Here is a 26,808-nt window from a genome sequence, read left to right on the forward strand (position 1 = left end):
TTCAAATTTAGTATTTCATATCTGATGAAACTGTTTTAAGTTTTGAACTTTGTATTTTCTTTTAACTTTGTATTTCTAAGCTATTAAATAGCCCAAAAGATAGTGCACATTTTACTTTGATATGCCTGCTCTGAATCTTTCCTCAACAATTCTGCTTTTATAGTGAATGTATATCAGATTTTAGTTACTATTTATGCTTTTCTTAAGCGGAGTTAGGGACACAACTGAAGTGACTTAGCATGCATGCACTAAGCAGAGTTAAAGACTAAGATACCCTTACCATTTATTTAGCTTTTCACAAACTAAACATTCCTTAAAATCACTGCTATGAAGACAAAATAAACAGTAATCACCTAAAAGTGTGCACAAGAATGGCTGCTATTAACCATTCAGTATCCATTCGCTTCAGTCATGTTCAACTCTTTGCAGCCCCACAGACTATAGCCCACCAGGGTCCTCTGTCCATGGGATTTTCTAGGCAAGAATACTGGAGTGGGTTGCCATTTCCTTCTCCAGGAATCAAATTAGCATCTCCTGCATTGGTAAGCAGATTCTTTACCACTAGCGCTACCTGGGAAGCCTTACAAATCATATTAGTTTTGAAAAATTGGCAGATTTGATGTGTTGGTTACTAAGCAAAATGATCTCTTGGCTTTTGGGTTGTTTGGCTAAATGTTGCTCCCGTAACAGGAGACAAGGCTGCAATGTGGATGCAGGACAGGTTAGGCTATTTAGTGAGGAGAAGGTAAAAGAATTCCTCCCTGACTGCTTCTACTTCTCAGTTAAGTTTGAAACAAGGTCATGTGCTACAGGTGAGGGCTGAGATGGGCTGTAAGATATTCGTGGAGAAAGAAGGTACTGTCTTCCTGGAGAATGGGAGAAGCATTATCCCACAGAATGTGGAGTGCTGGTGCTGGGTGCCTGTCTGACGTGTGAGGTCAATAATGTGAAGGGAAACCTGTCCACACAGTGTATTTAACTCCAGTAACATCAGATTGCTTGAGTATAGGCATGAATTAAGCAAATGGTTTAACTAGAGTCTGCTAGGCAAGTACAATAAACAGAAAGAAGGGTAAAAGAGTTAAATATCTTGTAACAATATCTTGTAACAATCTACAATGGAAAAGAATCTGAGAAAAAAAATATATATACATATGTAAAACTGAATCACTTTGAATCATTGTAAATCACACTATACTTCAAATAAATAAATAAAAAGAAAGGTGTCTGCAAAATAATGCTGGACCATTGACCAGAAGATACAGCAATGAGGACTAAGTAGAAGTGATGAGGTTCATGAATTCAAAGTCCCAGTGGGACCAAAGCATTGTTGGCATGGGAGTACCAGAGATAGTCAGCTATGAGACCAGAGTGGTCTGCTTGAAGGAGAAATCTGTAGATCATAACAAGGTTAAAGGTATGACCATGGGAGTGGACTGCACGATCATGGGAAGAGATGGCTGAGGTGGAGTGGAAGAAAAAAATTAAGAAATAAAGTGTCGGGACTTCTCAGGTGGCTCAGTGGTAAAGAATCCATCCACCAATGTAGGAGACAGAGGAGATGGGGGTTCGATCCCTGGGTCAGGAAGATCCCCTGGAGGAGAAAATGGCCATCAACTCTAGTATTCTTGCCTGGGACATCCCGTGGACAGAGGAGCCTGGGGGGCTACAGTCCACAGGGTCACAAAGATATAAAGTGTTATCAATTTTAAAAAGAAAAGAAATAAAGTATCAAGGAACTGAGAGGGCCAAGGAACTGGATAAATCATACATATGGATGCTAAAGTCATCACGAATGGAGTCCTGAGCGTGAGTGGACAGGAAGGCCGTGAACAGGAAGGCCGTGAACCAGGGTCTAAAGTCACCAAAGAAGGACAATGACCAAGAGAATAGTACGTGTCTGGAACAAGAAGAGGTCAGCTTATTTTCAATTCTGATGGCATGAGCTACAGAGGGAAAGGAAATAGCTTGAAAGCTACAATGCAGAACAAGGACACCTATGCCACTCAAATACATGAAGCAGGAAAGAGAAGGCTACTGGAAAAAGAAATCTTAAGAAATAGCTAGATTTCAATTATGGGAAGAATGTGAAAGGAATTTTTCAGAGTGAGAATACAGTATATATGCATACTCTCTGGGTATGGTTCCAGACGGTACCATGGAAGGGTTCGATACTGAGAACTTCCAATTAAGGAGCTCTGAAATGTGTGCTGTTAAAGCCCCTCTACTGTCAGCCTGATAAAAATCCTGGAACAACTCCAGGTTTTATTTTTGGTCACTGACTGTTACAAACATCATGCATAACGTATCGCCCAAACAATTTCAAGATAAGGTTCACACACAAGCACTTACCTCTATTTCTGTAACTTTTTCAGAAGGATTATCAATTAGGAAACGTGCCAAAGTCCCAGGAGTAGTTCTGTAAGTCAGAATGATCGAGTTTTTAGGGTCCTGGCACCACTGAATAAAGAGATCCCTTGAAAATCCACATTCCAGGTCAGGTTGGCTGGCAAGTACAACTTTAGGGCTAGGTACTCGAGCCAAGTCAGAAAGACCATGACATAGAGAGAGATGACGAAACTGAAATGGATTATTTCTTTTGTCTTCAAAACACCTCATCAACTTATCACTCATCCATTCAACCTAATAATGGGGGGAAAAGATGGCAATAATTAGAAAATACTGCATTATAACTTGAATGTATTCTACAATAGTTTAGGAGTTCAAGTTCCATCTTAAGTCTTTTTTTCCACCAATGGTTGCTTAAATTTGTACCATGCTGACAAGTAGCTTATTGTCTGTTTCTATTCCCCAACAAATCTTCTCAGCCAAATGTTCATCCCTAAAATCTGTAATTTTACACGTTTCAGTTATGTCACCTTAAATCTTATTCAGAAGGTAGTATATAAGTTCTAAATGAATATCTTACCCAAGACATTGCTATTTCAAGAAAAAGAGCTTATTCAAAAGGAAGAGAAAAATGAATTCTAACATTTAGAGTCTATGAGGTGGGTTCTATTTCTGTCCCTATTTTACAGATCGTGATACTATGCATTAGAGAAGCAACTTACCCAATCTGTAAAAGGGGAACAAAAACAGAACCTACTTCCTAGGATATTTAAGGATTAAGTGAAATAATACATGTAAAGAATACATAACAGTAAGTGGTTGATTTTTAGTCTATATCATCATTATCATCATCAACCTCAACAGAAAAAGAAAATTCAAAGAGCATTTAAGACACTGTTTTCCATAAATCCAATTTCTGCAGCAAACTTCTTTATTACACACCACATGAGAACAAACCTGGGACTTGGAGAACTCCACCACATTGTAGCTGACATTATTGAGGAGTGCCAATGAGTAAACACCCAATCCAGCGTCTTTAGTTCTCCAAATCTGATCTAGGAGTTGAGCAAGTTCCAGAACTCTGCCTGCAGTGTCCACGGCTATTAATACATTTCCATCACCTCGAAGTGTTTCCAGGACATTTGCTAGAAAACAAGAATGTAAAATCCCAATAGGACATACCAATATCTTGCTATAAGAGTAAAGATAACTTTTATCTTCATGTTTTCACTATTAAGACTATGGTTTATAACAATGCCATTAACTGTTTTTTTTAATTGAAAAATTATAAATCATGGTTTCTAACCCTTTCCACCCACAGTACACACAGAAGATGACATTTGTATAATGTATTGGGAAAATCGGGCTAACAGGCCAAATGCAATCAGCTTTGTGTTTCCAGGTCACTCTGGTCTCACCTGCCTCACCTCACCTCTCACCTCCATGAATTTCATTATGAAACATAATTCCCAAGTTTATACACACACACTTATACTTTAATACATACATGCTTTATATGTATGTGTGCGTATAGAATAAAAGACAAATTAACATTCCTTCTTACAATAAAAGACTTTCTAGATGAAAATCTGCTTGGAACTAGTCAAATCAAACTCTAGCAAAAATAAACAACAACAACAACAAAAATCCAAGAATTGAAAATCGTCTTAGAGTAACATAGTATATAAGTCATACTTTTTAAGTAGATAAATGAAGGTGGTGGTTTCAAACACGTTGAAATTGGAATCCGATTTACCCTGTTGAATTCCAATGCAGCTTTCAAAAACAGAATAAAAGATAAAAGGGCTCAAGCCAGAGCAGAAGCAACCAGGGATGGCCTGGATGCATCTCTTTAGAACCAAGACTACTGTGCTGCTGCTGCTGCTAAGTCACTTCAGTCGTGTCTGACTTTGTGCGACCCCATAGAGCCCAACAGGCTCCCCCGTCCCTGGGATTCTCCAGGCAAGAACACTGGAGTGGGGTGCCGTTTCCTTCTCCAATGCATGAAAGTGAAAAAATAAAGTGAAGTCGCTCAGTAGTGTCCGACTCCTAGCGACCCCATGGACTGCAGCCCACCAGGCCCCTCCGTCCATGGGATTTTCCAGGCAAGAGTACTGGAGTGGGGTGCCATTGCCTACTGTATTAGCGTATAAAACACCCAAACACCAAAGTCACAGACTACCCACACCCTCATTTATCTCCTTCATTCATTTTTCTGAGTATAAGTATTTTTCTAGTATTTATATGATATCTTTATATGTTGTGATGTTCGCTAGACATCAAAGTATGTTGTCTGACGTTTAATGAGGACAAGGAAAGCTAGCTATATGCTGAATAACAGGAAGAAACCAACCTTTATGCCTATCCCAAGAAAGTTAAATTCAAACCAACAAAAGCACCTTTTTGTAAAAATATTGATATGGTTACAAAATATTCTTTCAAAAATACTAGAGTTAGCCAATCTCTTATGACAAGAAAAATGTCCAACAGCCATTCATACTACCATGCACCTCCACAGCTCTGTAGAAAGGATCATAAGCAATACATACTCAGAAGCTGCTCGTCTCTTTGCTTTCTCCTGGGCTGCACATAAGTAGCATTAAATGAGTCTGTGATAAGTAAGGAGGGTCTGCTTAGCATTTCCAGGGAACATCCATTTAAGTGGCTATAAGGAAGTTGAAGAACAGGAATACTTTGTATCACTTCAAATAAACAACAGCTTTTCTTACCAAAAAAAAAAAAAAAAAACCCCCAAAAAACCTTTTTCTAAGGTTTTTTTCCTCTTCTAACTATAACAGTTTACATGCTCACTGATAAGAAAATCTAGTACATTCAGAAAACGAAAACTAAGTTCTTCCAGAGTACCATCACCCAAAGATAATCACCATAGTATTTTGGTATATATCCTTCTAAGTACATATTTCTCTATGCATATATCTGTGTATGTATTTTACTAAAGTGGTATCTCATGTAGATGATTATATATCCAGTTTATACCCTAGTTTTCTCCCATGACATTAAAACCATTTTCTAAATCTAATTTTTAATAATTATAAAAGCCTTCTGTGTGTGTATACAATAAATATTTGGTCATTTCCCTTTATTGATACTTAGGTTACTTTTTTTTGTCATTATAAATAATCTCTCAAAGAAAACTTTTACAAAAAGCTTCTGTTGCATTTCTAATTGTTTCTTTAGGACACATTCCTAGAAATGTTTTTACTAAAATATAAAATATTGCTAAATGGCTTTCCAGAAAGGTTTGACCCTTTTGAGAAAGCTCTCCCTTCTCCAGAAAGGTTCAACCAGAAACAGTGACCAACTCATGAAATAATTCCCAGAAGAACATTACCATTTAAAAGCAATTTTAACGGTATTTAATTCTAAAAAATCATTATCATTTAAATTTTCTCTTTTTTGACTTTATAACTTTTGTCCATTTTGCAACTGGTATCTTTCTGATTGATTAATACCTGGTCTTATAAATAAGTCTTTGATCAACTTTATGGAAATATTTTCCCTAGTTTATAGGTCTTTTAATTTAGGTCTTTTTAAAATTTTTTATTTATTTATTTTTGGCTCTGCTGGGTCTTCACTGTTGCACGGGCTTTCTTCCTCTAGTTGCAGGGAGTGGGGGCTACTCTCTAATTGCAGTGCACAGGTTCTCAGGGCTATGGCTTCTCTTCGCTGCGGAGCACGGGCTCTAGGGCACATGAGCTCAGTAGCTGCGAGAAGTGGGCTCCGTAGTTGCAGCCCCTGGGCTCTAGAGCACAGGCTCCGTAGTTGTGGTGCACGGGCTTAGTTGCTCCGTGGCCTGTGGATCTTCCTGAATCAGGGATTGACCCTGTGTCTCCTAATTGGCAGGCGGGTTCTTTACACTGAGCCACCAGGGAAGCCCTGACTTAGTTTATTGTTTCAGACATTTTGAACGTATATGTAATCAAATGAAGCAGAGTCTTTCTTTATAACTTGGTCCATTTCCTTTCTGCTTACCGAAGTCTTCCAAATCAAGAGATCAGACTCGCCAGTATTGTTCCTTTTCTATTTAATTCTAATCCACCTGAAATTTATCTTATTAAGTGATAAAAAAGACATAAAATGAGGTTTTTCCCAAAATGTTCGAATATCATTCACTCAAATACCCATCTTTTCTCATTAACCTGTAATTACAAGAGCCTAAAATTCAACATATTAGTCTTAAATGTTTCTTAATATGATATAAAAGATCTTAAGGATACTATATACTAATATAAAAGTTATGTACTTAAGGTACAAAAATTATAAAAGAAACCAAAACAATCTTACAGAAATGCTGTAAGTACAAAATGAAGTTTTCAAATGAAACTATTGTGTCCCCTTTTAAGTTGACTTCCCTGATAGCTCAGTTGATAAAGAATCCACCTGCAATGCAGGAGACTCCAGTTCAATTCCTGGGTCAGGAAGATCCACTGGAGAAGGGATAGGCTACCCACTCTTCTAAAGGAAGTCTGACTTTAAATCATTATATTAGATGGTATTAATGAATTTTATCAAAAATTAAAAAAAAACCCACCCGCAAAGTTCCTCTAAATAACAAGTCAAGAATATATAAAATATAATTTGATGCATAAAAATTAATCTCCTATGCAACATCTCCGGAGAGATACTTCTTTTATAGAGTAGATATTTGCATGTAAATTTCAAAACAGTATCTTTTATCTCATATCAAACTTTTTCCTTACAATGCAAATACTTTAAGTAACTTTGAAAACATTCATTACTTGGTACTTTTAAATTGCTCTAGATTCCTAGTTTAAAGAAAACTGTTTTTAAATTTCCCTCCAAACAATGAAGCAAGACCAGCATTTCCATTAGCTTTTATCTTGATATACCTACATCTCCCTCTTGTGGTTGAAGTCAACTGCATAAACAATTTCTTCTTCTCCATCTTTGACTATTTTCCATATTGTTCCACCTATCATATGACCAGCTGGCAGAGGTGTGATAGACAAGCCATGTCCTTTGCCTAGGTCAACAAGATAATGACAATACTCAGATTTCTTATTATAAGTCCAAAGAAAAGTTATTTATTATTAGCTATTCTTTAATAAGTAACATGTACAATGATACAAAATTCCAAAGTAAAAAGGCATACAGTGAAATGCAAGTCTCACCCTCAAGTCCCCCAGTCATACCTTCATGGAGGCACCTTATAATTTTATTATGCATCCGTGCATAATATTTGTGCTTGAAAAATAAAAGGCCAGAGATCGCCACTACTATTCAATAACTTAGTACGAACTAATAAACTTTACTACTCATATTGCGCACATAAATTATGAAGTGTTTCCATCTTTGCTAATCTCTAAATTGACAATTCAAATCTCATTATGGTAAAGAATATATCCTATAGAACACTAAGTACCAGCCAAAGTGCTGTTACTTCCTGGCTAAACTTCAGAGTCCATTTGTGCACCATTCTTTCATATTTATGGTATCGTATTTAGGAAAATATTTAAATAGTTGTTTCTACAGATGATAAATACATATTTAGGGACATATATATGTGTGTGTGTATATATATATATATATATATGACCTCCTGTCCTAATTAAGTGACAAGCTTTTTTCATGTTCAATTCTAGGATTCAGTCATGTTCTACTCTGTGCTGCCCCAGCACTTCACTCACTCCCCTCACTCCATTTAGTCATCTGAGCTCCTTCTTCTCCTCAGCCTCACTGTAAGCTCTTTGGACGAGAATCTGACCATGTTACCTTCGTGCACTATATACAGTAATCACTAAGTAAGTCTTCCTAAATTAAACGTGAAAAGGAGGCCTGAGCTGTTACATTTTATTAGAATTTAGCCTGGAATATTTTAAAATTCAGATGATTTTGGGGAAGTTCACAGTTCCCTGTGAAAAAATGCTGATTTTCTATTCTTCAGACAATAGTGCCTATAATGTTTACTACAAATTTCCCTTGTACTTTTCAGTAGTTCAAACACCATTTGTCCAATTATTTGCTACTGGAACCATGTTTTACCTTTCAAATTCACAATCTGAGAGAATTTTAACTGTTGTATCTTATCAAAGGCTGCATCCACATCATCTAGGGTAAAGAGTGTAAAATCTTCTGTATTGTGTCGGGACTAAAAAAAAAAATACAAATAAAAGGTTAAAAATGATCACTGCAAGGGTGTTAAAACAGTTGTTTTTTAATTGCTTAAATTACCTGATAAAGGTCATACATGAACATCTGTCCCATTTTATAAACGGGAATGGTTGCATAGATGGCGCAGTTCAGACCCAACTTTCCAACAGCATAGGGGAGGGCGCCGAGATGGAGAGGGTCGGGATGAGACAGCAAGACCGCATCGATCTGGTGAACGTGCCTAGGACACAAGCAAGACGACTATTACTGAGTCTCGTTCCTAAAGGAACAGGCAGGATACTCAAAATTAATTTGCCGGTTCTGATTCCTCTCAGTATTCTGAGCTGAAGACTATGATGGGGTAAAAAGAGCGAAAGTGAAAGTGAAATCTCTCAGTCGTGTCTGACTCTTTGAGACCCCAAGTTCAACTGAGAGCTAAAATTACGTTACCTGTGAATTTCAATTAGTACTACCCCTGTCCTCATAGAGATCAAAACTGTGGTATGAGATGCACATAAATATACAGTGTCTAGACACGTTTTTTAAAAAAAGGAAGGAAAACAGTAGACACTACACATAAACTGATTTCAAGAGTCTATCTCATATACTATTAAAGCTCAAGAACTCAGGATTTAAGAAACTGTTAAGAAAAGGACATTTAAAAGGCCACATATTTATTATGGATTTTTGTCTCAGCTTTTTAGCATAATGACTGACAGTATATTCATGATAGTGTAACTTCAGTCAATGAATAATATATTCTCATTAACAAAAGAAATAAGAAAAAAATGTTTTGCTGTAAGTTCTAAGTTTTTTCAATATTTAAGTTCTCGTTCATTCCATAATTAGTACAATACTGCTAACACAACTAAATCTTTCTTTGATGGATTAGATCCTTTTGAATCTCATGGGCTTTATTCTAAGCACCAATTCTCAAATGTCTAAGCATCAAAAGATTAAAAGAAAATAAGCTAATTTGATCTGACTGAAGAACTTTTACAAGTACAGTTTTCCTCTCTTCAAATTCTTATAAACTTAATTTTGCTCTTTTCTAAAATTAGGGTGCAAAAATTTCTACTGAGATCCATTTATCCAGTAACAATTAACTTAAGATTTTGCTGACATTCAATAAACACAGCTTACAAGTCAATCAAAACTACGCAAATAAAAAGTCATTATTTGGTTCTTCAGTTTAAATAAAACTGTTTTACTTTCAACTAAAATTTTAGAGCAAAACAGCAAACACTGTGTAACATCAAAATAGTATTACAGCGTGGAAAAGAGAAGCTGATTTACTAAAAGTGTAGACATAGTAACTTACTTCCTCAGGGAATCGATAATATCCATAGAAAAGTGCTCATCCCAGCCACAGTCCAATAAAAATCTAAACTCGTCGACTTGGAGAAGATAGCAAAGAGCAGATTCTTCTTGGACCCCAGAAAGGGTAGTTAATTTGATAATAGATGTCATTTTTTTCGGTCTAACAACAATCCAAAAAGTTCTTTCAACAGAAATAAAAACACAGTTAAACATAAAAACAGAGTCATTTTAAAGACCTATTTCCATCATTGCTAAGTGTGAAGGTACAAACATAATCTTACACCCTCTATAAGTCCTTCAATGACCCACCCCAATGTGGTTTGATGAAAAGTAGCAGGTTTTGGAATCAGACTGACCGGTATTTGAATCTATACTTATATTGTTCTGAGCAGGTTAGCTAAATTTTCCCTCACTTATGTATCCTATAAAATATGAATATTAATATATACATTAAAAGGATGTTGGAAGATTTTAAATAATGTATAAATTACCTAGAATGGAGTTTCTCAATAAATAAATGTAGCGTACTAAACTAGTGAACTTATTCTTCAAGGTGCATTTGCTCCTCCTTTATTTTGCTCTGAGATGGCAAGTTTATGTGTCTTTCTCTACTACTAAACCAGTGGTCCTTAAATAAAGAACCGCTTGACAATGTGATAAAAAGCTATGGATCTTTCCTGCTCCCCTCAGTCCTTAAAAAAACAAAAAGGTCCATATACACGTAGCAATTCACATATTTTTCAGGGAATTTTGTTAAGAAGCCTTGCACTGGAATGTGAGCAACTGGAAAACAACTGTAGTACCTTATAGTTTGCACTTCCTGAAGAGAATCTGACACATAGTAGGTGTTCAAAACATATCTGATGGAATACAGTTGGGATACTTACTACGTATTTCAAGAAGATACAACATAAAAACATCTGTTGGGATTTAGGACCCAGAATTGTGTGCTACTATATAGATGTTATTAAAAACATTCATTAGCAAAGCACAACTCCACAGCAAGATTTCAGATCTTAGGTTCTTAAAATAAATTTGCCTTTTCTGATTAACTTTGCAAGTAAGAGAATTATTCATTCACAGTTCTTTATCCTTAGAGTGCTTAGAAGAAAAGGGGATGTTGGAAGATTCAAAAGTTTTCTAAGTTATTAGACCTCCCTCTAATTAATGTGCCTTTTCATTACTGTTAATGTTACTCTATAGTATCTATTATTAAAATTATTATTATGTGAAAAAAAAGAGAGAGAAGGTCATTGCACATCTGATGATCCTTCAACATCTGCCCAAGGTCATATCAACAAATTAAGGTAAAGCGCCCAGCTTTCTTAACAGACTGTCACCACATCTCCCATCCTTCGGTCACAGCCAAAGACCCAAGACTCAGGTTGTCCATCATCACCGAAGTCCACCTGGTGGGACCAATTCACTACCTCTTCTGCCTTCCGAATCCTTTCAGTATTCCCCCTGGAACCATTACTCACAGAGAACTTCACCCTCTTCTCTGAAGGTTTTCCTCATCTGCAAATCTTGACAGAAACCTAGCTCTTCTCAAATGATACTGTATCTCCTCCAGCCTTCTCAAGAGGCCTTTTTTCTCCTGGATTCCCTGACCTCAAAAGCAGGAAGCATGTGCTCCCTGATTATCACTGCAGCCTCCAGTCCATGTCTTCTCCTTCCTGGAAATACTCGAGTCCCGCTGAACTCATGCTGCCCAGCCAGCTCGCTGTGAGCCTTTCCGGTCCTCCCCCATTAATGGAGGACTTTAGTTCCTGACTCAGTCTTCCTCTGAGGAGCTGCACTACTGAACTCTTCTCTCCTTGACCTTCTCAACTCCAATAGTCTTCTTTTCACTTCAGCCACCCGGCACCACAGTCACAACCATGACCTTATCATGACCAATAAACTGTAGCACTTTTCAAAATTTCACTTTCAACGATCTCCCTGTCTCACTCCCACCATCCCTACTCCAGAATTCCCACTGCAAAAACCCTTTGGCCTCACTGTATTTACTGACTACTTTTTCACTGTCCATGACCACCTCCTGTCTCCACTTAAGTTATATGGATCCACGAGCCATCTTGATTAAATACTCAAGTGTTTTGCAGCTCTAGTCCTTCTTTGTATAAGTCTGGCAAAATCCTAACCCTCACTCACTCCAATCATGTACCTTGTTTTTTCTAGCAGCTCAATGCTGCCAGAGGGGGAAAAAGCCAGTCACACAACTATGCTATTTGCTCTTTAAATTCATGGCCAAAGATCTCAAACAGGTGCTATGTCCTACCTACCAATCTGATTTTTCTTAGTAGGTTGACTTTCCATCTGAGACCATCATTTCACATCTCTTCTCTGCTCAAGCATCACACATCCTTCCCTCTACCCTACTAGGTTGATAATCTCACCTCATTCCTCAATTAGAAGACAAAAATAATCAGACAGTAACTCCACATTTTCCAGATACCACAGCTATTACATTAACCTATCTGCACATACACTGTTGTGTCTCCCATCATTCAGAACAAATAGCCCAGCTCTCATTCAAGGCCAATCCTGTGTGTGTGCTCCGAACCCCACTCCTGTTTATCTTCTCCATAACTTCTTCAGTCATCCCCTCCTTCTGCATCACCAATGAATCACCGATGTACCATTCCCATTAGCATACAAAGATCCTCTAGAATTTCTCAACTTAAAAGAACCCTCTCTCAATCCTACAGTTCCCTGCAACTGCTTTATCGCTTCTACACTCTCCATTCACAACAAAATTTCTCAGAATATTTGTCCACAGACCTGTCTCTACTTTCTTATCTCCCATTCAAATCACTGAATCTGATGTCTTTCCCCACCATATCACTAGAAGCTTTCATGAAGGTCTCTGACAAACCTCTATACAACTGAAGCCAATGGACATTTCTGTGGTCCCAACGTACTGGAAATTGTAGCAGCATTCAACAAAATTAACAGCTCCATCCTCCCAGAAACACCTTCCTCTGTTCCTCTGGGTCAACCCTCTCCTGATTTTCCTTATATCTAACTGGCCATTCCTCATGCTCCTTAATTAATTCCTCCTTCTCCCCCAGCCTCTACATGAGGCAGTGCTTTTCTGCAGGACTTTCTCTTTTCTCTCTAGGTAATTTTACAGTCTTAAGAGCTTTAAGATCATCTGATCTCTGATGGCATCATCCTTGATCTTTTACTTGTTTTTCACATCTAATCCATCAGTAAATCCTGCCTTTTTACCTCTATAATATTTCTCAAGCACAATAATTTCTCATATATTTCCTTCTATCTCTGCTGTCACCAAGATTTCTAACTAGTCTGAGTTACTGTTTTCCCTACCTCAAATTCATTCTTTCAGAGACATTTTCTGACCACTCTAAAGTCCACCCCCACCTCAACTACATCCTATAATTTGTATTTTCCTTCTATTTTCTTCAAAATACATAGTAGCCACCTGTACTTGCTGCTTATTTGCTCACTTTGTCCAACCCCTTATCTCCTTTTAACCCCTACACCAGAAAAGGACCCATGAAAGTAGAGACTTTTGTCTATTTTGATTATAATTTTATGCCAGCACCCCTACAGTGCCTAACACATAGTGGTGGTCAATAAGTGCTTCTTAAATGAATAAATGAAGATGGCTAGTATTAAATGACCTTACTGCTATTTCCACACCATTAACAGCTGCCTTTTCGTACTGTTCACGGAGTGCTCAAGGCAAGAACAATGAAGTGGTTTGCCATTCCCTTCTCCAGTGGACCACGTTTTGTCAGAACTCTCCACCATGACCCGTCCGTCTTGGGTGGCCCTACACGGCATGGCTTATAGTTTTATTGAGTTAAACAAGGCTGTGGTCCATGTGATCAGATTGGTTAGTTGTCTGTGATTGTGGTTTTCATTCTGTCTGCCCTCTGATGGAGATGGAAGCTTCCTGATGGGAGACACTGACTGAGGGGGAAACTGGGGGAAAGAGAGGATGAGATGGTTGGATGGCATCACTGACTCAATGGACAAGAGTTTGAGTAAGCTCTGGGAGTTGGTGATGGACAGGGAAGCCTGGCCTGCTGCAGTCCACGGGGTCGCCAAAAGTCAGACACGACTGAGCGACTGAACTGAACAGCTACCTATTTATATGCACTTCCTTTGGTTTTGGGAGAGCTCTCTGAACACAGGACTAGGTTTGATCTGTTTGTACCCTTACCATATGAGCATGGCTTACACAGTGGATGTTTAACAACCACTGTTGCTAAAACAAACTGAAATTAAAAATACATTGACTTAGTGTGTTCCTATTTTTAAGGTATGAGAAATACAAAGATACTAATTCTCTATTTGAAGAAACGTATTTATAAATACATTTTTAAATAGGACTTGGATCTCCCTGTCAAAAAGCTCCGTGTACCACAATTATAATAATGGCCTAAGAGAAACTCTTTTCCAACTTAAATCTACTTTACTCTCCCACCTTCTTTATTTAGATTATGACATGAAAATACAAAGTGTCTTACAGATAGAACCGAATGAGCTCATTTATAACTTTTGCAGACAAACCCAGATTGCATGAGAAGATATTTCATGAAATAGATATTTTCTTTTTCATGAAAAAGAAATTTCATGAAAAGATATTTTTATTATAATTGCTTATACTATAATAAAGCTGTATCTTTATTACACAGTCTTTACTTACTGATATCTCAGTTGTATTTGGGATGAAACACAATGAATTCAAAGGAAGACTTCTTTATATATCTAAAAAATAAAGAAATAAGAGTCTCATGAATGTGGTATGATGATTTACTTCTGTTTTTAATTTTGGTGTTTAACTTCTATGTCTTCTCCTAAGGTAAAGACAGTGAACAGCAGCAAGTACAATAATACATGGTCCTTTAAAAAAAAATCCTGGAAATAAGATTTTTAAAACTGACATTAATTTATGTTATTGAGAATCAAAAAAGAGGTGGGATCTTAAATTATTCATTAAGAACTGGTAGGCCATGGGTAAAAAGAGATAAAGAGAAAAGGTATTCAAAACAAAGGAAAAACATGATCAAAAGCACAAAACAAAAACTTTCCAGTAACAATACTAGCCTGGCACAATTTCATGGAAGCAAAAATGAAAAAGTTTTAATGAATAGAAAAAGGTCAATGAAAGGCCTTGGAAACTTTGGACCTAATTATAATTGCTAAAGAGAAGAGGCAACAGAGACATTTTAAGGTCATCACTTTCATGCATTGGAGAAGGAAATGGCAACCCACTCCAGTTTTCTTGCCTGGAGAATCCCAGGGGCAGGAGAGCCTGGTGGGCTGCTGTCTATGGGGTCATACAGAGTCGGACACAACTTAAGTGACTTAGCAGCAGCAGCAGTAATCAAGTAAGATAATATGATACAGGTAGTTCTATATTTAAAAAAAAACTAGCTGGTATACATGACTGATTAGATAAAGAAGACAGAGAATGCAGGGAGATTTAAAAAAAAAAAAAGGAGAGTATTTAGCAGCCCACTTCCTCCTTTCAAACTTACTGGTTCTATTTTGAGACTAACTTTCTTTAGCCCCACATGTACCTTATACCTATGACACAGAATTCACTGGTTGTTATTTAAGTAACCAAGACTTGAAACTCTACATGTTCGACTGCTTCCTTTACTTCTTGGACTATTAGACTTTAGCAACTCCTGATTATTTCCCCCTTAGAATACTTTTGTACATTTATTCTTCTCTTTCCGTTCATATTGCAAGCACCCTTACACAGGGTCTCACTACCTTAGAGTTTCTCTTTGCCTGCAGCCTTTCCTTCCTTCACCTCAACATAAACCTTACTGCTGATTAATCTTCCAAAACACCCCTGAATATGATCCCTTGCTGAAAAATCTCTGAAGGCTTCTGTTTAAAAAAACAAAACCTGAACACCTTAACAGGTAACGGAGGGCGTCAGCAAGCTGCCCTGAGATCACCACTATCATCATCTAAAAGCCCAGCTCAAATCTAACATCCTCACTAATCCCTGTATCATTAGTCTAGACTAGAACAGCTCTGTCCAACAAAAATATCATGCAAGCCACAAGCGTAATTAAAATTTTTTCACAGTCACACTGAAGTTTGTGAAGTTAATTTTACTTTACTTAACCCAATATTTCCAAAATATTATCATTTCAACATGTAGTCATTATTAAGACATTAATGAGTTTTGGTACTAACTCATTGTATTTTATGATTACAACACCTCTCAATTCAAACCAACCACAATTTCAAGTGCACAACAGCTACAGGTAGCTAGTGGCTACTGTAATAGCCCAAGTCTAGACTCTAAAATCAATGCTTTGGACTGTGCTTTGCCACTCCTAAAGTACAAGCTCACATCATACTATTTTTACATTCATGTCTTAGACTTGATTTTAATGGTATCACCAACCACTTAATCTCCCAGACTAAAAATTAAGTCACCCTCTGACCACCAAATTGGCTCCCATCAGTTAAACCCTATTTGGCATTTCAGAAGTCTCTCTGACATCCTTTACTCTCCTGCCTCAGCAGAGGCACCCATTGCCTTACCTGAATAACTGCAATTTCCTCTCATCTAGTTTTTCTGTTCCAAGTTGATTCTCCACAAAGCAATCAGACCGACCATCCTAAAAAACAAATATCTTTGCGCCTCTTTCTTGTGATTTCCAGCTAAATACTTCCTTGGAAAGTCTGAACACCTTGCGGTCCTTCCCAAGTTTACCTTAATCTCCCTCTTGCTTCACCAACCATCCCTGCACTGCATGCTCAAGGCTGCTTTCTCCTGCTCTCCCTAAGTAAGCCAAAACTTCTCCAGTCTCTGCATCGCTGTACTGTATCCAGGGATGACCTTTTCCTGATTTTAGTACTTTCCTTTTGACCCTTAATGACCCAGTTCAACTGAAAGCTATTTTGGTGTCTCCGGGCGATGTTCTTCATTTTTAGTTAACACAAGTGGGCACAAAGAATATATGTTCAAAGAATATATGTTGAATGGATGTTAAATGAATGGGGAAAGAGTAAAATGAATCTTTTTTTTATCGCCAATGCCAAGCACAGGGCTCAAAGCAACACAAATGTGTACTGAACGGACTGAATCCTCACCATATAAATTCCTTCTGGGCGGGGATTGCTGACCATTTCACCTCAATTATCTGTCACAGTCACTCGTTCTCAATAAGGGCTGCATATGCTGATGACAACAAAGGGGAACCATGCAAAATCTAAGGGAAAACGAAAGAGTCTGGGTTAGCTCTGGAGCTCGAGTGAGAAAAGTCTCCTCTTGGTCAGTTCCGGGAGAGCACTAGTTTCATAAAAGGCTCCAAGAGCTTCTAAAATTAAAAAAAAAAAAAAAAAATCAGAGCACGGGCAATTGATAACGCACGTTCGCCTGGTCACAGGAAGCCAGACCTGCCGGAGTTAAAATTATTCTGACCTCCTGTTTACCGTTGAGAATGTATATAGAGTGATGATGCCGGAAGCGCGCAAAGGCTATGCAGGGATAGGGGGAGGGTTCGGGAAGGGGGTTGCGGAGACTGTTTTAAAAGCATGGTAACGTCCTCAAGGTCTGTGGAGTCGATTAACTAAAAAGAACACCTATTTTGTGCCCAGTAGCTTCGTGGTCTCTCAGTACGAGACAACGGGAAGACCCAGAGGAAGGGGGCTGAGAACAAGTTAACCAAAAGGCTAAGGAACCGAAGCTGGAGTCGGATTAACTCCTCCAGCATCGAGACTGAAAAGGAGGCGGAAAACGGCAGAAAGGAGGAAAGGAGAGCTTGGGAGTGAATCGTAGGAACTGCCATGAAAGATAGGGAGCTTTGGATCCACGGAGAAGTCACTGTCTTTCCCAAGCTGAGGACTTCCGCCGGGGACGACCCGGACGGTCGCAGCCGAAGCCCTGGGGGGCACGTCCCCGCGCAGAGACCCGGGCGGAGTCGGAGCCGGGCTCTCCCCGAGGGCCGAGACGCCCCCTCCCCCATCCAAAGGCGCACAGCTTTCTTCCGCCCCCACTTGCCTCATAAGTCCTGCCCCAAAGCGGTCCACTGCCCTTCCCAACCCCCTAATCGAATCCACGTTCAAGAGCGAGAAAAGCTGACGTTGGTTCAGCAGCGCCGGTGAAGATCAACCAAGAGAAGCCCCGCAATGGCCGCCGCCATTTTGAAACTGAGGGCGACCCCGCGGAGGCGGGGAGACACAGGGTGATACCATCTTCCGGGGTCGGGGGGGGAGCACAAAACTGGAGGAAGAGGGTGGCGCTTACACCGAGTCTCGTTACCTGGGGCCGAAGTTTCACTTCTCAAGGATTCATAACGTGTTGAAGCTAAAATAAATATGAGAAGAGTCGAGCAGTCAAAGGAAGAATAAATATGATTTCCCGGAGCCACCCCTCTCACAGACCGGACGCGGCTAATGGTGGGTCCCGAGGCCGCCGCTTCCGCCGGCGCGAGTGGCTGGCTGCGCTCGCCGCTGTCCTTGGTCGTGGGGTCGTTGTTGGCTCCGAGGCCGCAGGTGGGTCTGGGGTCCAGGGCGGTCGAAGCGGGGAGACTCGCCGTTGTGCAGGCGGGGAGGGTGTACCTCTAGGAAAGCGCTCGGCGGCGGCTTGTGCACCGGGGTTGGGCTGGTCTGGGCCTCCTCGGGGCTGGGACGGCTTCCTAAGGCTTCTGAGCGAAGAAGACCGAGAAAGGAAAGTAGCAGACTTTCGGGTGGGCGGCTGCGCTCATGCTTCCCGCCTGGCGCTTTTGGGAAAGAGTATTCTGAGGTTGTCCTAACTGGAAAACATCTTTAAATGTTACGGGACCGGAGGCGAACCGGCCGGGATCAAAGCTCCCAGACTGAGGGATCACAGCTCCCGGGCTGTACAGCCTGGAAGGGGCATTTTCTCCGCTGCTGCTGCTGCTAAGTCGCTTCAGTCGTGTCCAACTCTGTGCGACCCCATAGACGGCAGCCCACCAGGCTCTCCCGTCCCTGGGATTCTCCAGGCAAGAACACTGGAGTGGGTTGCCATTTTCTTCTACAATGCATGAAAGGAAAAAGTGAAAGTGAAGTCGCTCGGTCGTGTCCGACTCGTAGCGACCCCATGGACTGCAGCCCTCCAGGCTCCTGCGTCCATGGGATTTTCCAGGCAAGAATACTGGAGTGGGGTGCCGTTGCCTTCTCCAGCTTCTCCGCTAGCATTTCTGATTCGTCCAAGTTTCAGAGTTCTGTCTTCCTCGTTATTCAGGATTGGAAACTAACCTTACTCTCTTTTAAGCCTCAAACCCTCCTGAGCCGCCAAGCCCCAAAATACACACTTTTTTAAAATGTAGTTTTTAACAAAGTAATTTCGTTCTTGATTTCTGGAGTGTACATGTCATTCAGTCGAGGTTCCGGACCTCAAAGAGTTCAGTTTCTCCTTCCATCCAGAACTGATTTTTTTATAGGTTAAGTCGACCCTTTGGATCAATACACATAAATTGCTGTCAGGACTAATGTCTAACCATCTATATTTTTCCTGTGTGAATTTAGGAGGACTCACAAAAATCACACCATATACAATTTTCTTTATAGATGTTAAGTGGGAAAAATTGGGTTGAAAGAAAAGGTAATAAGGCAAATATTTTATCGTGCTTCACAGATAATGCACTTTTTACAAACTGAAGGTGTGTGGCAACCTTTATTTTGCACTGGGAAACCAAAAAATTCTCGTGACTCACTTTATCTCTATATTCGCTTTATTGCAGTGGTCTGGAACGACACTTGTAATATCTCAAATTATGCTTTGAGTGGGGAAAATGAGATAAAGCCAAGAGTAAGATTAATATACATGTTGACCTTTATACTTACTGTAAAAGACAGAAAAGCATGAATAAAGAGCATGGACCAAGGAACCAGACTGCCTGGGTATTAATCACAGTTCTGGCACTTACTACATCTGTGACCTTAGACAACTTGATTGTCCCTGGACTTCCTCATCTGAAAAAAGTATTCCTGCTTCGCTGGGGACATGGCATTAGTTAATACATGTATAGTAATATAAGAATTACATGAAATGGAGATTATGAAAAGCAGTTAAGAACCATGCCTGACAGAGAGTGCTCTAAAAGTCAGCTTTTTCTAAAAGTAGGGAGAAAATTTTGGATAATTTTGGCATCAGAGGATACATGATTCGGTTCCCTGAGTTAAGAAGATTAAAAACCATTTAGGTTTTTTTTTTTTTCCTTTCTTTCAGGAATACCATAGCTACTCTCAATTCTGAAGTAGAAGCAAAATTTTTCTTGAGAGTCTTCATATAAAGAAGACACTAGTAATATGTATAGTGCCCTTGAGGGCACCCATGTGGATGTCACTCTTTATCCAAACCTAGACTTGTCTCATTCGGAGAAGGCAGTGGCGACCCACTCCAGTACTCTTGCCTGGAAAATCCCATGGACAGAGGCGCCTGGTAGGCTGCAGTCCAGCCTACCAGGGGTCGCTAAGAGTTGGACACGACTGAGCGACTTCACTGACTGAGTGACTTCACTTTCACGCATTGGAGAAGGAAATGGCAACCCGCTCCAGTGTTCTTGCCTGGAGAATCCCAAGGACAGCGGAGCCTGGTGGGCTGCCATCTATGGGGTCACACACAGTCGGACACGACTGAAGCGACTTAGCAGCAGCAGCAGCAGCAGCAGCAGACTTGTCTTATTAGAGACTGTCCCAGATGCTCACTGCCCTTCGTCCATTAAATAGAACCATCTTATGGTCTTGGGCCTGTGACCATGAACCTGTCTACACTGCTCCTCCTATCCCTTCTCAAGGGGATCATTCTAGCTCACTTTCTTTAAAAAGTTATTTTTTAACTGAAGGATAATTGCTTTCAAGAATTATGTTGGTTTCTACCAAACATCTAGCTCACTTTTTATGTTCATCAATCTTTGTCTTTCCAGGTCATCCACTTGCAGTGACATATGTAGGACAAATTTTATGTTCAGTGTCACTGGTCCCAAAGCCCATTATGTAGTAGACTGTGCAGTTGCCTCTGGGAGTAAGATTTGCCATTTTTCTCTCAGGGATGGAAATCGCTTCCATCGTGGTGAAACTAAAAGTTTCTCAGTCATGTCCTACTCTTCAACCCCACGGATTTTACAGTCCATGGAATTCTCCAGAATACTGGAGTGGGTAGCCTTTCCCTTCTCCAGGGGATCTTCCCAACCCAGGATTCAAACCAGGGTCTCCTATATTGCAGGCGGATTCTTTACCAACTGAGCTATCAGGGAAGTCCATCATGGTGATTGACTCCAACTCTGGGTTCTAAATGTACAGAATCCTTTTATCTGTCACTCCTACTGCCTTATCTGTAGAGTCTCTTTGAGAATCTGTATTAAGCAAGAGCCCGTGGGGCATGGTTCATCTTTTCTTGTCAGGGTAAAGGCAGAGAGAAATGTCTGCTGGCCCTGTTGCTGCTAAGTTACTTCAGTCGTGTCCGACTCTGTGCGACCCCATAGACAGCAGCCCACCAGGCTCCACCGTCCCTGGGATTCTCAGGCAGGAACACTAGAGTGGGTTGCCATTTCCTTCTCCAGTGCATGAAAGTGAAAAGTGAAAGGGAAGTCACTCAGTCGGGTCCGACTGTTAGCGACTCCATGGACTGCAGCCCACCAGGCTCCTCCGTCCATGGGATTTTCCAGGCAAGAGTACTGGAGTGGGGTGCCATTGCTGGCCCTATTAGAAGAGTGCAAACAGTAATGGCATTAGCCCACAGGTGGCCATGGGCTGAAGTCTTGGACCCGAGAATCAGCAATTACTTTTTTTGTTGGTTCAGTGTTGTGGTGGTGTTCAGTCGCTAAGTTGTATCCGACTCTTTCCAACCCCCTGGGCTGCAGCACACGAGGGTTCCCCATCCTTCGCTATCTCCTGGTTGTTGAGTCACTCAGTCATGTCTGACTCTTTGTGACGCCATGGCCTGCAACCCACCAGGCTTCCCTGTCCTCACCAACTCCCGAAGCTTGCGCAAACCCATGTCCATTGAGTCGGTGATGCCATCCAACCATCTGATCCTCTGTCATCCCCTTCTCCCACCTTCAATCTTTCCCAGCATCAGGGTCTTTTCCAGTCAGTCAGTTCTTCACATCAGGTGGCCAAAGTATTGGAGCTTCAGCTTCAGTATCAGTCCTTCCAATGAGTATTCAGGACTGATTTCCTTTAGGATTGACTGGTTGGATTTCCTTGCAGTCCAAGGGACTCTCAAGAGTCTTCTCCAACACCACAGTTCAAAAGTATCAATTCTTAGGTGCTCAGCCTTCTTTATGGTCCAACTCTCACAGCCATACATGACTGCTGGAAAACCATAGCTTTGACTAGACAGACCTTTGTCAGCAAAGTAATGTCTCTGCCTTTTAATATGCTGTCTAGGTTGGTCAAATTGTTGACATTGTTGGTCAACAATGGCAACCCACTCCAGTGTTCTTGCCTGGAGAATCCCAGGGACGGGGGAGCCTGGTGGGCTGCTGTCTATGGGATCACACAGTCGGACACGACTGAAGTGACTTAGCAGCAGCAAAGATCTGAATGCAAATAATGTTACTTAGGGGAGGTACAATGCTAAGAAAACCACCGCCTTCTAGGAATAAGGTCATGTTGCTTAGATCTCTGATATTCAGACTGGAATCTGCTGTGTGTAATATTATGCTCTATGAAAGCAGTGTATAATAGTTGTGTGACTTTTAACTTCATGTCTGTTTCCTAACCCAGTGCCTCTAGTGAGTAAACTTTGAGAAATAATTAGAATGTGTATGAGAACCAGTTTTTAGGAGAGGCAGGAATCCAGTCTACATAATCCTAGAACAGTTGAGTGCTAAGATTAGAAAGCACAGCTTCTTCCCAAACACAGCTAAGCCCTTTTATTAGCAGTAATGTATTCTCTTTCTGGGATGCTGCCATGTCTTCTCAGACATTATACAGGATTTATTCATTATAGATTCATGTGCATACATATGTATTTCATCTTTAGATCCAAATTTTTACAGAAAATTGATGATTCAGCTATGTTTCCATTGAATTAGTGCAGATTTATTTTCCATGTGATGACTTCTAGTTCTTCCATAAAGATGTCATCCTCTTCTGCCTTTTGGAAACTCTTTAAACACTGTTTGTTAAACTGGGTCTTTGTTGTGTATGTGGGCTTCCTCTGGTTATGGCGAGCAGAGGCTACTCTTCATTGCGGTATACAGGCTGCTCCGTGCGGTGGCTTCTCTTGTTGCAGAGCACAGACTCTTGGCACACAGGCTTCAGTAGTTGCAACACATGGGCTCAGTAGTTATGGCACACAGGCTTAGTCGCTCTGCAGCATGTGGGATTTTCCCAAACCAGAGATCAAACCCGTGTACCCTGCATTGGCAAGCAGATTCTTAACCACTGGACCACCAGGGAAGCCCTGGAAACTCTTAAAAAGTTAACAAGTCTTAAGTACCATAAATGGCAATGTCAATTTGGGGAAGGGTCTCTATGAGAGGCATTTCAATATGATGGAAGGATCTATGCCTTTGGGATGAACCTGTGTTTGAATTCCAGCTTTATATGTAATACCTATTTGGGTTAAACTGTTTTCTTATCTGTAAAATAAGAGTAATAATTTTTCATGTTATATATTGGACTATGTGATGGCTCTGGTAACCTAGTAGTCACTCTACAAGAGTAAGTTCCCTTCTCTCCATATCTTTTGTAGAGTTATTTAATTGATATTCAGATCTACTGTGACATTATTCAGTATGGTTCTTAAGAAAATTTCTCATGTTTTCATTTCCTTTCTAAAATTAGTTTTAAAAAATAGGTTTCAATAATTATAGCTTTAAAGAATTCTGCTTCTGACAATATTATTATATCAGTTTTAAAATTGTGAGCTATGCTAAATCTAAAAATATTTTACATGTGTAAAAGTTTTAAATCAATACTAGGAGGGTGAAAATACTTAGCTTTTGCAGGTAGAATGTTTTAATACTCTCTCCATTCCTGTGATATATCAGATCACTGGTGAAACTTGAAATAAAATTAATAAATTGACTTTAGTGCAGTGTAATTTTCATACTCATTGTCACCTATGTAATCTTCATTAAGTAGATTTTTAAGTAATGTACTACCTTCTGAAGAGGCTTATTATGCTTTTAAGATCTATCTCCTTTATTTAGAGCTATCTCCCTGTTTCAGGTATGATTTGAAAGATATTTCAAAAGTGGCTATATTTCAGAGGGTTATTTTTTTGTTTTGTTTTAATATAGCATTCATGATGAACTTACTTCAGGTTGTGCGTGACCACTGGGTACATGTACTTGTCCCTATGGGATTTGTCTTTGGATATTATCTGGACAGAAAGAATGATGAAAAGCTAACTGCCTTCCGGAACAAGAGTCTGTTATATAAAAGGTTAGTTTTTGTATTTTTTTAAACCAACAGTCAGCTTTTGGAAGTACTCTTCTTAGTATTATTTGTGCCAAAAATAAACAGAAGGGGTAATTCCCACTCCTCCAAGGATTTAGTGATACTGTTTTGTAGTCTTGTTTGTTGTTTAGCCCTTATATAAAGCAATATGATTACTTTTGCAGTGTAAACAAGTCTTTAGTTTCTGAACAGGCTATTTCAGATCTTTGAAAATCTTTTATTTCAAGGTACATTTTAATGTACAAACAGTTTTATACCATCTCATCAAAGCCTATTCTGTATACAGCTTTAACATATATTATCATATACTGTCTGACTTAGTCCATGATGTAGCTGAAATCAACAGCACTAATGGCTTGAGGCACTGGTCTAAGCAACACTCCTCAAGAGCTTTAGGCAGGATGGTTGGGTGATCAGATAGCAACTGGCAGCCGCCTTGTCCCATTGTGTCTCTGGAGATGGCTTATTTGGCAGCAGACTTAGAGTTAGCAAGACAGGGAATCCACCACTGGCTGTGATTTCCGGAAGGAGGAGGCTCACAGGACAAGAGAATCGAGCAGCAGTCACAGGAGGTGTATAGAGGAGGTTCACAGTTAGGGATTTCGAGACAGATAAAATGAGCTAGAAAGAGTCTAAAACATTAAATGAAGTCACTGAGAGGATAATTGCTTTCATATAGACTAATGAGAAATTACAGTTGTTAAAAAAACATTACATTTTAATCTGGAAAAATGAAATTGAAGAGGTGGTAAAAGGTTTAAAATCACAAGAGAATAGAATGAATATTCTCAATCTAATAAAATATTTTGAATGGGTCAGTGTAATACAGTATAAAACACCAAATTCATATTCTCATGACTTTCCCTTTTATTCCTTCATAAAAATTGTCTTTACACTTTCGCTTCTCCTTTTTTTTTCTTTCTATGCAGGGAATTGAAACCTAATGAAGAAGTCACCTGGAAGTAATGGCTACAGCTGAATTACAGAATGTTCACTTTTTAAAAATTATAATAGAAATAAAAACACTCATTATTTAATTTGAAGAATTTAAAGTGTGATCCTTTTTGTGCTGAAATAATCTCTCCCATTTCAATAACAGATGTGGTGATTAAAAAATGGTCACCGAATCATAGCCCAACTATTCAGAATTTTTTTTCAAACCTTGTGCTTCAAAGGATCTCTAAAAAGAATATGGTAGGATTTATTTTCTAAAAATCAATAACCAAAAATTTTAGTGACCTTGGGGTTAGCAAAGATTCTTAAATATAACATATAAAGCATGCACCAGTTTTTAAAACCAAGACATACTTTATCAAAATTAAAAACTTTTGCTCTTTAAAAGACACCATTCAGGGACTTTCCTGGGGGTTCAGTAGTTAAGATTGTTAGGTAGTTAGAATAGGAAACAGGAGTCCAAAATGGCGGTGGCTAAAAGACAAGGAAGGAAAAAGCCAGCGAAAATAGAACAAAGGAAGGTCTGAGGACCTGAGTGAGGACCTCAGGTAGAACAAACAGCACTCCTGGCTAGCCCAATTTACATAGGGCCGGCCCAGGGGGGGAGGAAGAAAACATATAAAAAGAGGAGCCAAAGCACTCTCTTTCTCTGTCTCCCGGTGCTCTCCCCCACTCTCTTCTCTTCGTGTCTTTGGGTCAGCATGCCCTCACGCCTCGAGGATGGATTCTCTTGCTATTTTCTAAATAAAACACAGCTGTAGCATGGAGCTGTATGTAACACTGATTTGTCTAAGAGCTATAACACAGTCTGTCCAAGACCTGAGAGCTGTGATGCGCCAAGGGCTTTAATGTCCATCACTCCAAATCTTTGTTGTGACGAGACAGAACCAAGGAGCATACACTTGCCTGACAAGATTCTGTGATTCCAATGTAGGAGACATGGGTTCAATCCCTAGTCAGGGAACTAGGACCCCACATGCCATGCAGTGTGGCAAAAATGTTTTTAAAAGACACTTAAAGGGAGAAGGAAAGGGTGGGAGGTATGCAGATAGTAACATGGAAACATACATTACCTTATGTAAAATAGATAGCCAATGGGAATTTGCTGTATGACTCAGGGAACTCAAACTGGGGCTCAATAACAACCTAGAGAGGCATGGAAGCGATGTTCAGGTGGGAGGGGACATGGGTAAATCTATGGCTGATTCATGTTAATGTTTAGTAGAAACCAATGCGATACTGCAAAGTAATTATCCTTCAATTAAAAAAAAAACACAAGATAGTGAAAATGCAGCCACAGATTAGGAGAAACTATTTGCAAAACATACACAACAAAGAACTTATATCTAGAATATGTAAAGAACTCATAACCAAATTTTTAAAAAGCGAAAGATTTTTAACAGGTACTTCACTGAAAAAGGGATATGAGAATGGCAGATATGCACATGAAAAGATGCTCAAAATCAGAAGTCATTAGGGAAATGCGAATGAAAGCCTCAGCAAGAAATCACTGCACATCTATTAGAATGGTTAGAATTAAGGAGACTGATCTTATCAAGTGTTTGCAAGGGTGTGGAGCAACTGGAACTCACACTGCTGGCAGGAATGGAAAATGTAACTGCTAGGAGTTGTACCACTTTAGAAAACAGTGGAGCAGTTTCAAGATAA

At 39.7% G+C, this 26,808-nt stretch overlaps 2 protein-coding genes across 3 annotated transcripts in view; one reads left to right on the plus strand and one right to left on the minus strand.

Moving 5' to 3' along the window:
* Nucleotides 1–17,960, minus strand: part of CPSF2 (cleavage and polyadenylation specific factor 2) — a 35,434-nt gene extending 17,474 nt beyond the window's left edge. The window contains exons 1-10 of one of the 2 annotated variants that reach the window (XM_086363183.1): nucleotides 17,810–17,960; nucleotides 16,900–17,018; nucleotides 14,483–14,544; nucleotides 9,803–9,982; nucleotides 8,563–8,722; nucleotides 8,374–8,479; nucleotides 7,225–7,354; nucleotides 4,899–5,014; nucleotides 3,307–3,494; nucleotides 2,353–2,643 (exon numbers count right to left, since the gene is read on the minus strand). In XM_086363183.1, the coding sequence (XP_086219309.1) occupies nucleotides 2,353–2,643; nucleotides 3,307–3,494; nucleotides 4,899–5,014; nucleotides 7,225–7,354; nucleotides 8,374–8,479; nucleotides 8,563–8,722; nucleotides 9,803–9,951 (1,140 nt within the window). In that variant the 5' untranslated portion in view covers nucleotides 9,952–9,982; nucleotides 14,483–14,544; nucleotides 16,900–17,018; nucleotides 17,810–17,960. The remainder of the gene's footprint in view (nucleotides 1–2,352; nucleotides 2,644–3,306; nucleotides 3,495–4,898; nucleotides 5,015–7,224; nucleotides 7,355–8,373; nucleotides 8,480–8,562; nucleotides 8,723–9,802; nucleotides 9,983–14,482; nucleotides 14,545–16,899; nucleotides 17,019–17,809) is intronic. The other variant, XM_086363182.1, reaches the window with a different exon arrangement.
* A 249-nt stretch (nucleotides 17,961–18,209) lies between these two features.
* Nucleotides 18,210–25,229, plus strand: NDUFB1 (NADH:ubiquinone oxidoreductase subunit B1). The gene is made up of 3 exons (XM_086363185.1): nucleotides 18,210–18,303; nucleotides 24,027–24,171; nucleotides 25,116–25,229. Exons 2-3 carry the CDS (start codon nucleotides 24,032–24,034, stop codon nucleotides 25,150–25,152), a joined length of 177 nt encoding a protein of 58 aa, XP_086219311.1. The 5' UTR covers nucleotides 18,210–18,303; nucleotides 24,027–24,031; the 3' UTR covers nucleotides 25,153–25,229.
* Nucleotides 25,230–26,808: the final 1,579 nt, after the last annotated feature.

Source organism: Bos grunniens, chromosome 21 (assembly GCF_055505025.1).
Source record: "Bos grunniens cultivar Pamir isolate PY7600 chromosome 21, Bosgru_T2T1.0, whole genome shotgun sequence".
Classification (NCBI taxonomy): Eukaryota; Metazoa; Chordata; class Mammalia; order Artiodactyla; family Bovidae; genus Bos; species Bos grunniens.

Coding starts and splice junctions, on each gene's coding strand:
- NDUFB1 (XM_086363185.1), top strand. CDS start 24,032: ATGATGAACTTACTTCAGGTTGTGCGTGACCACTGGGTACATGTACTT. Junction 24,172..25,115: donor AAGAGTCTGTTATATAAAAG/GTTAGTTTTTGT, acceptor CTTTCTATGCAG/GGAATTGAAACCTAATGAAG.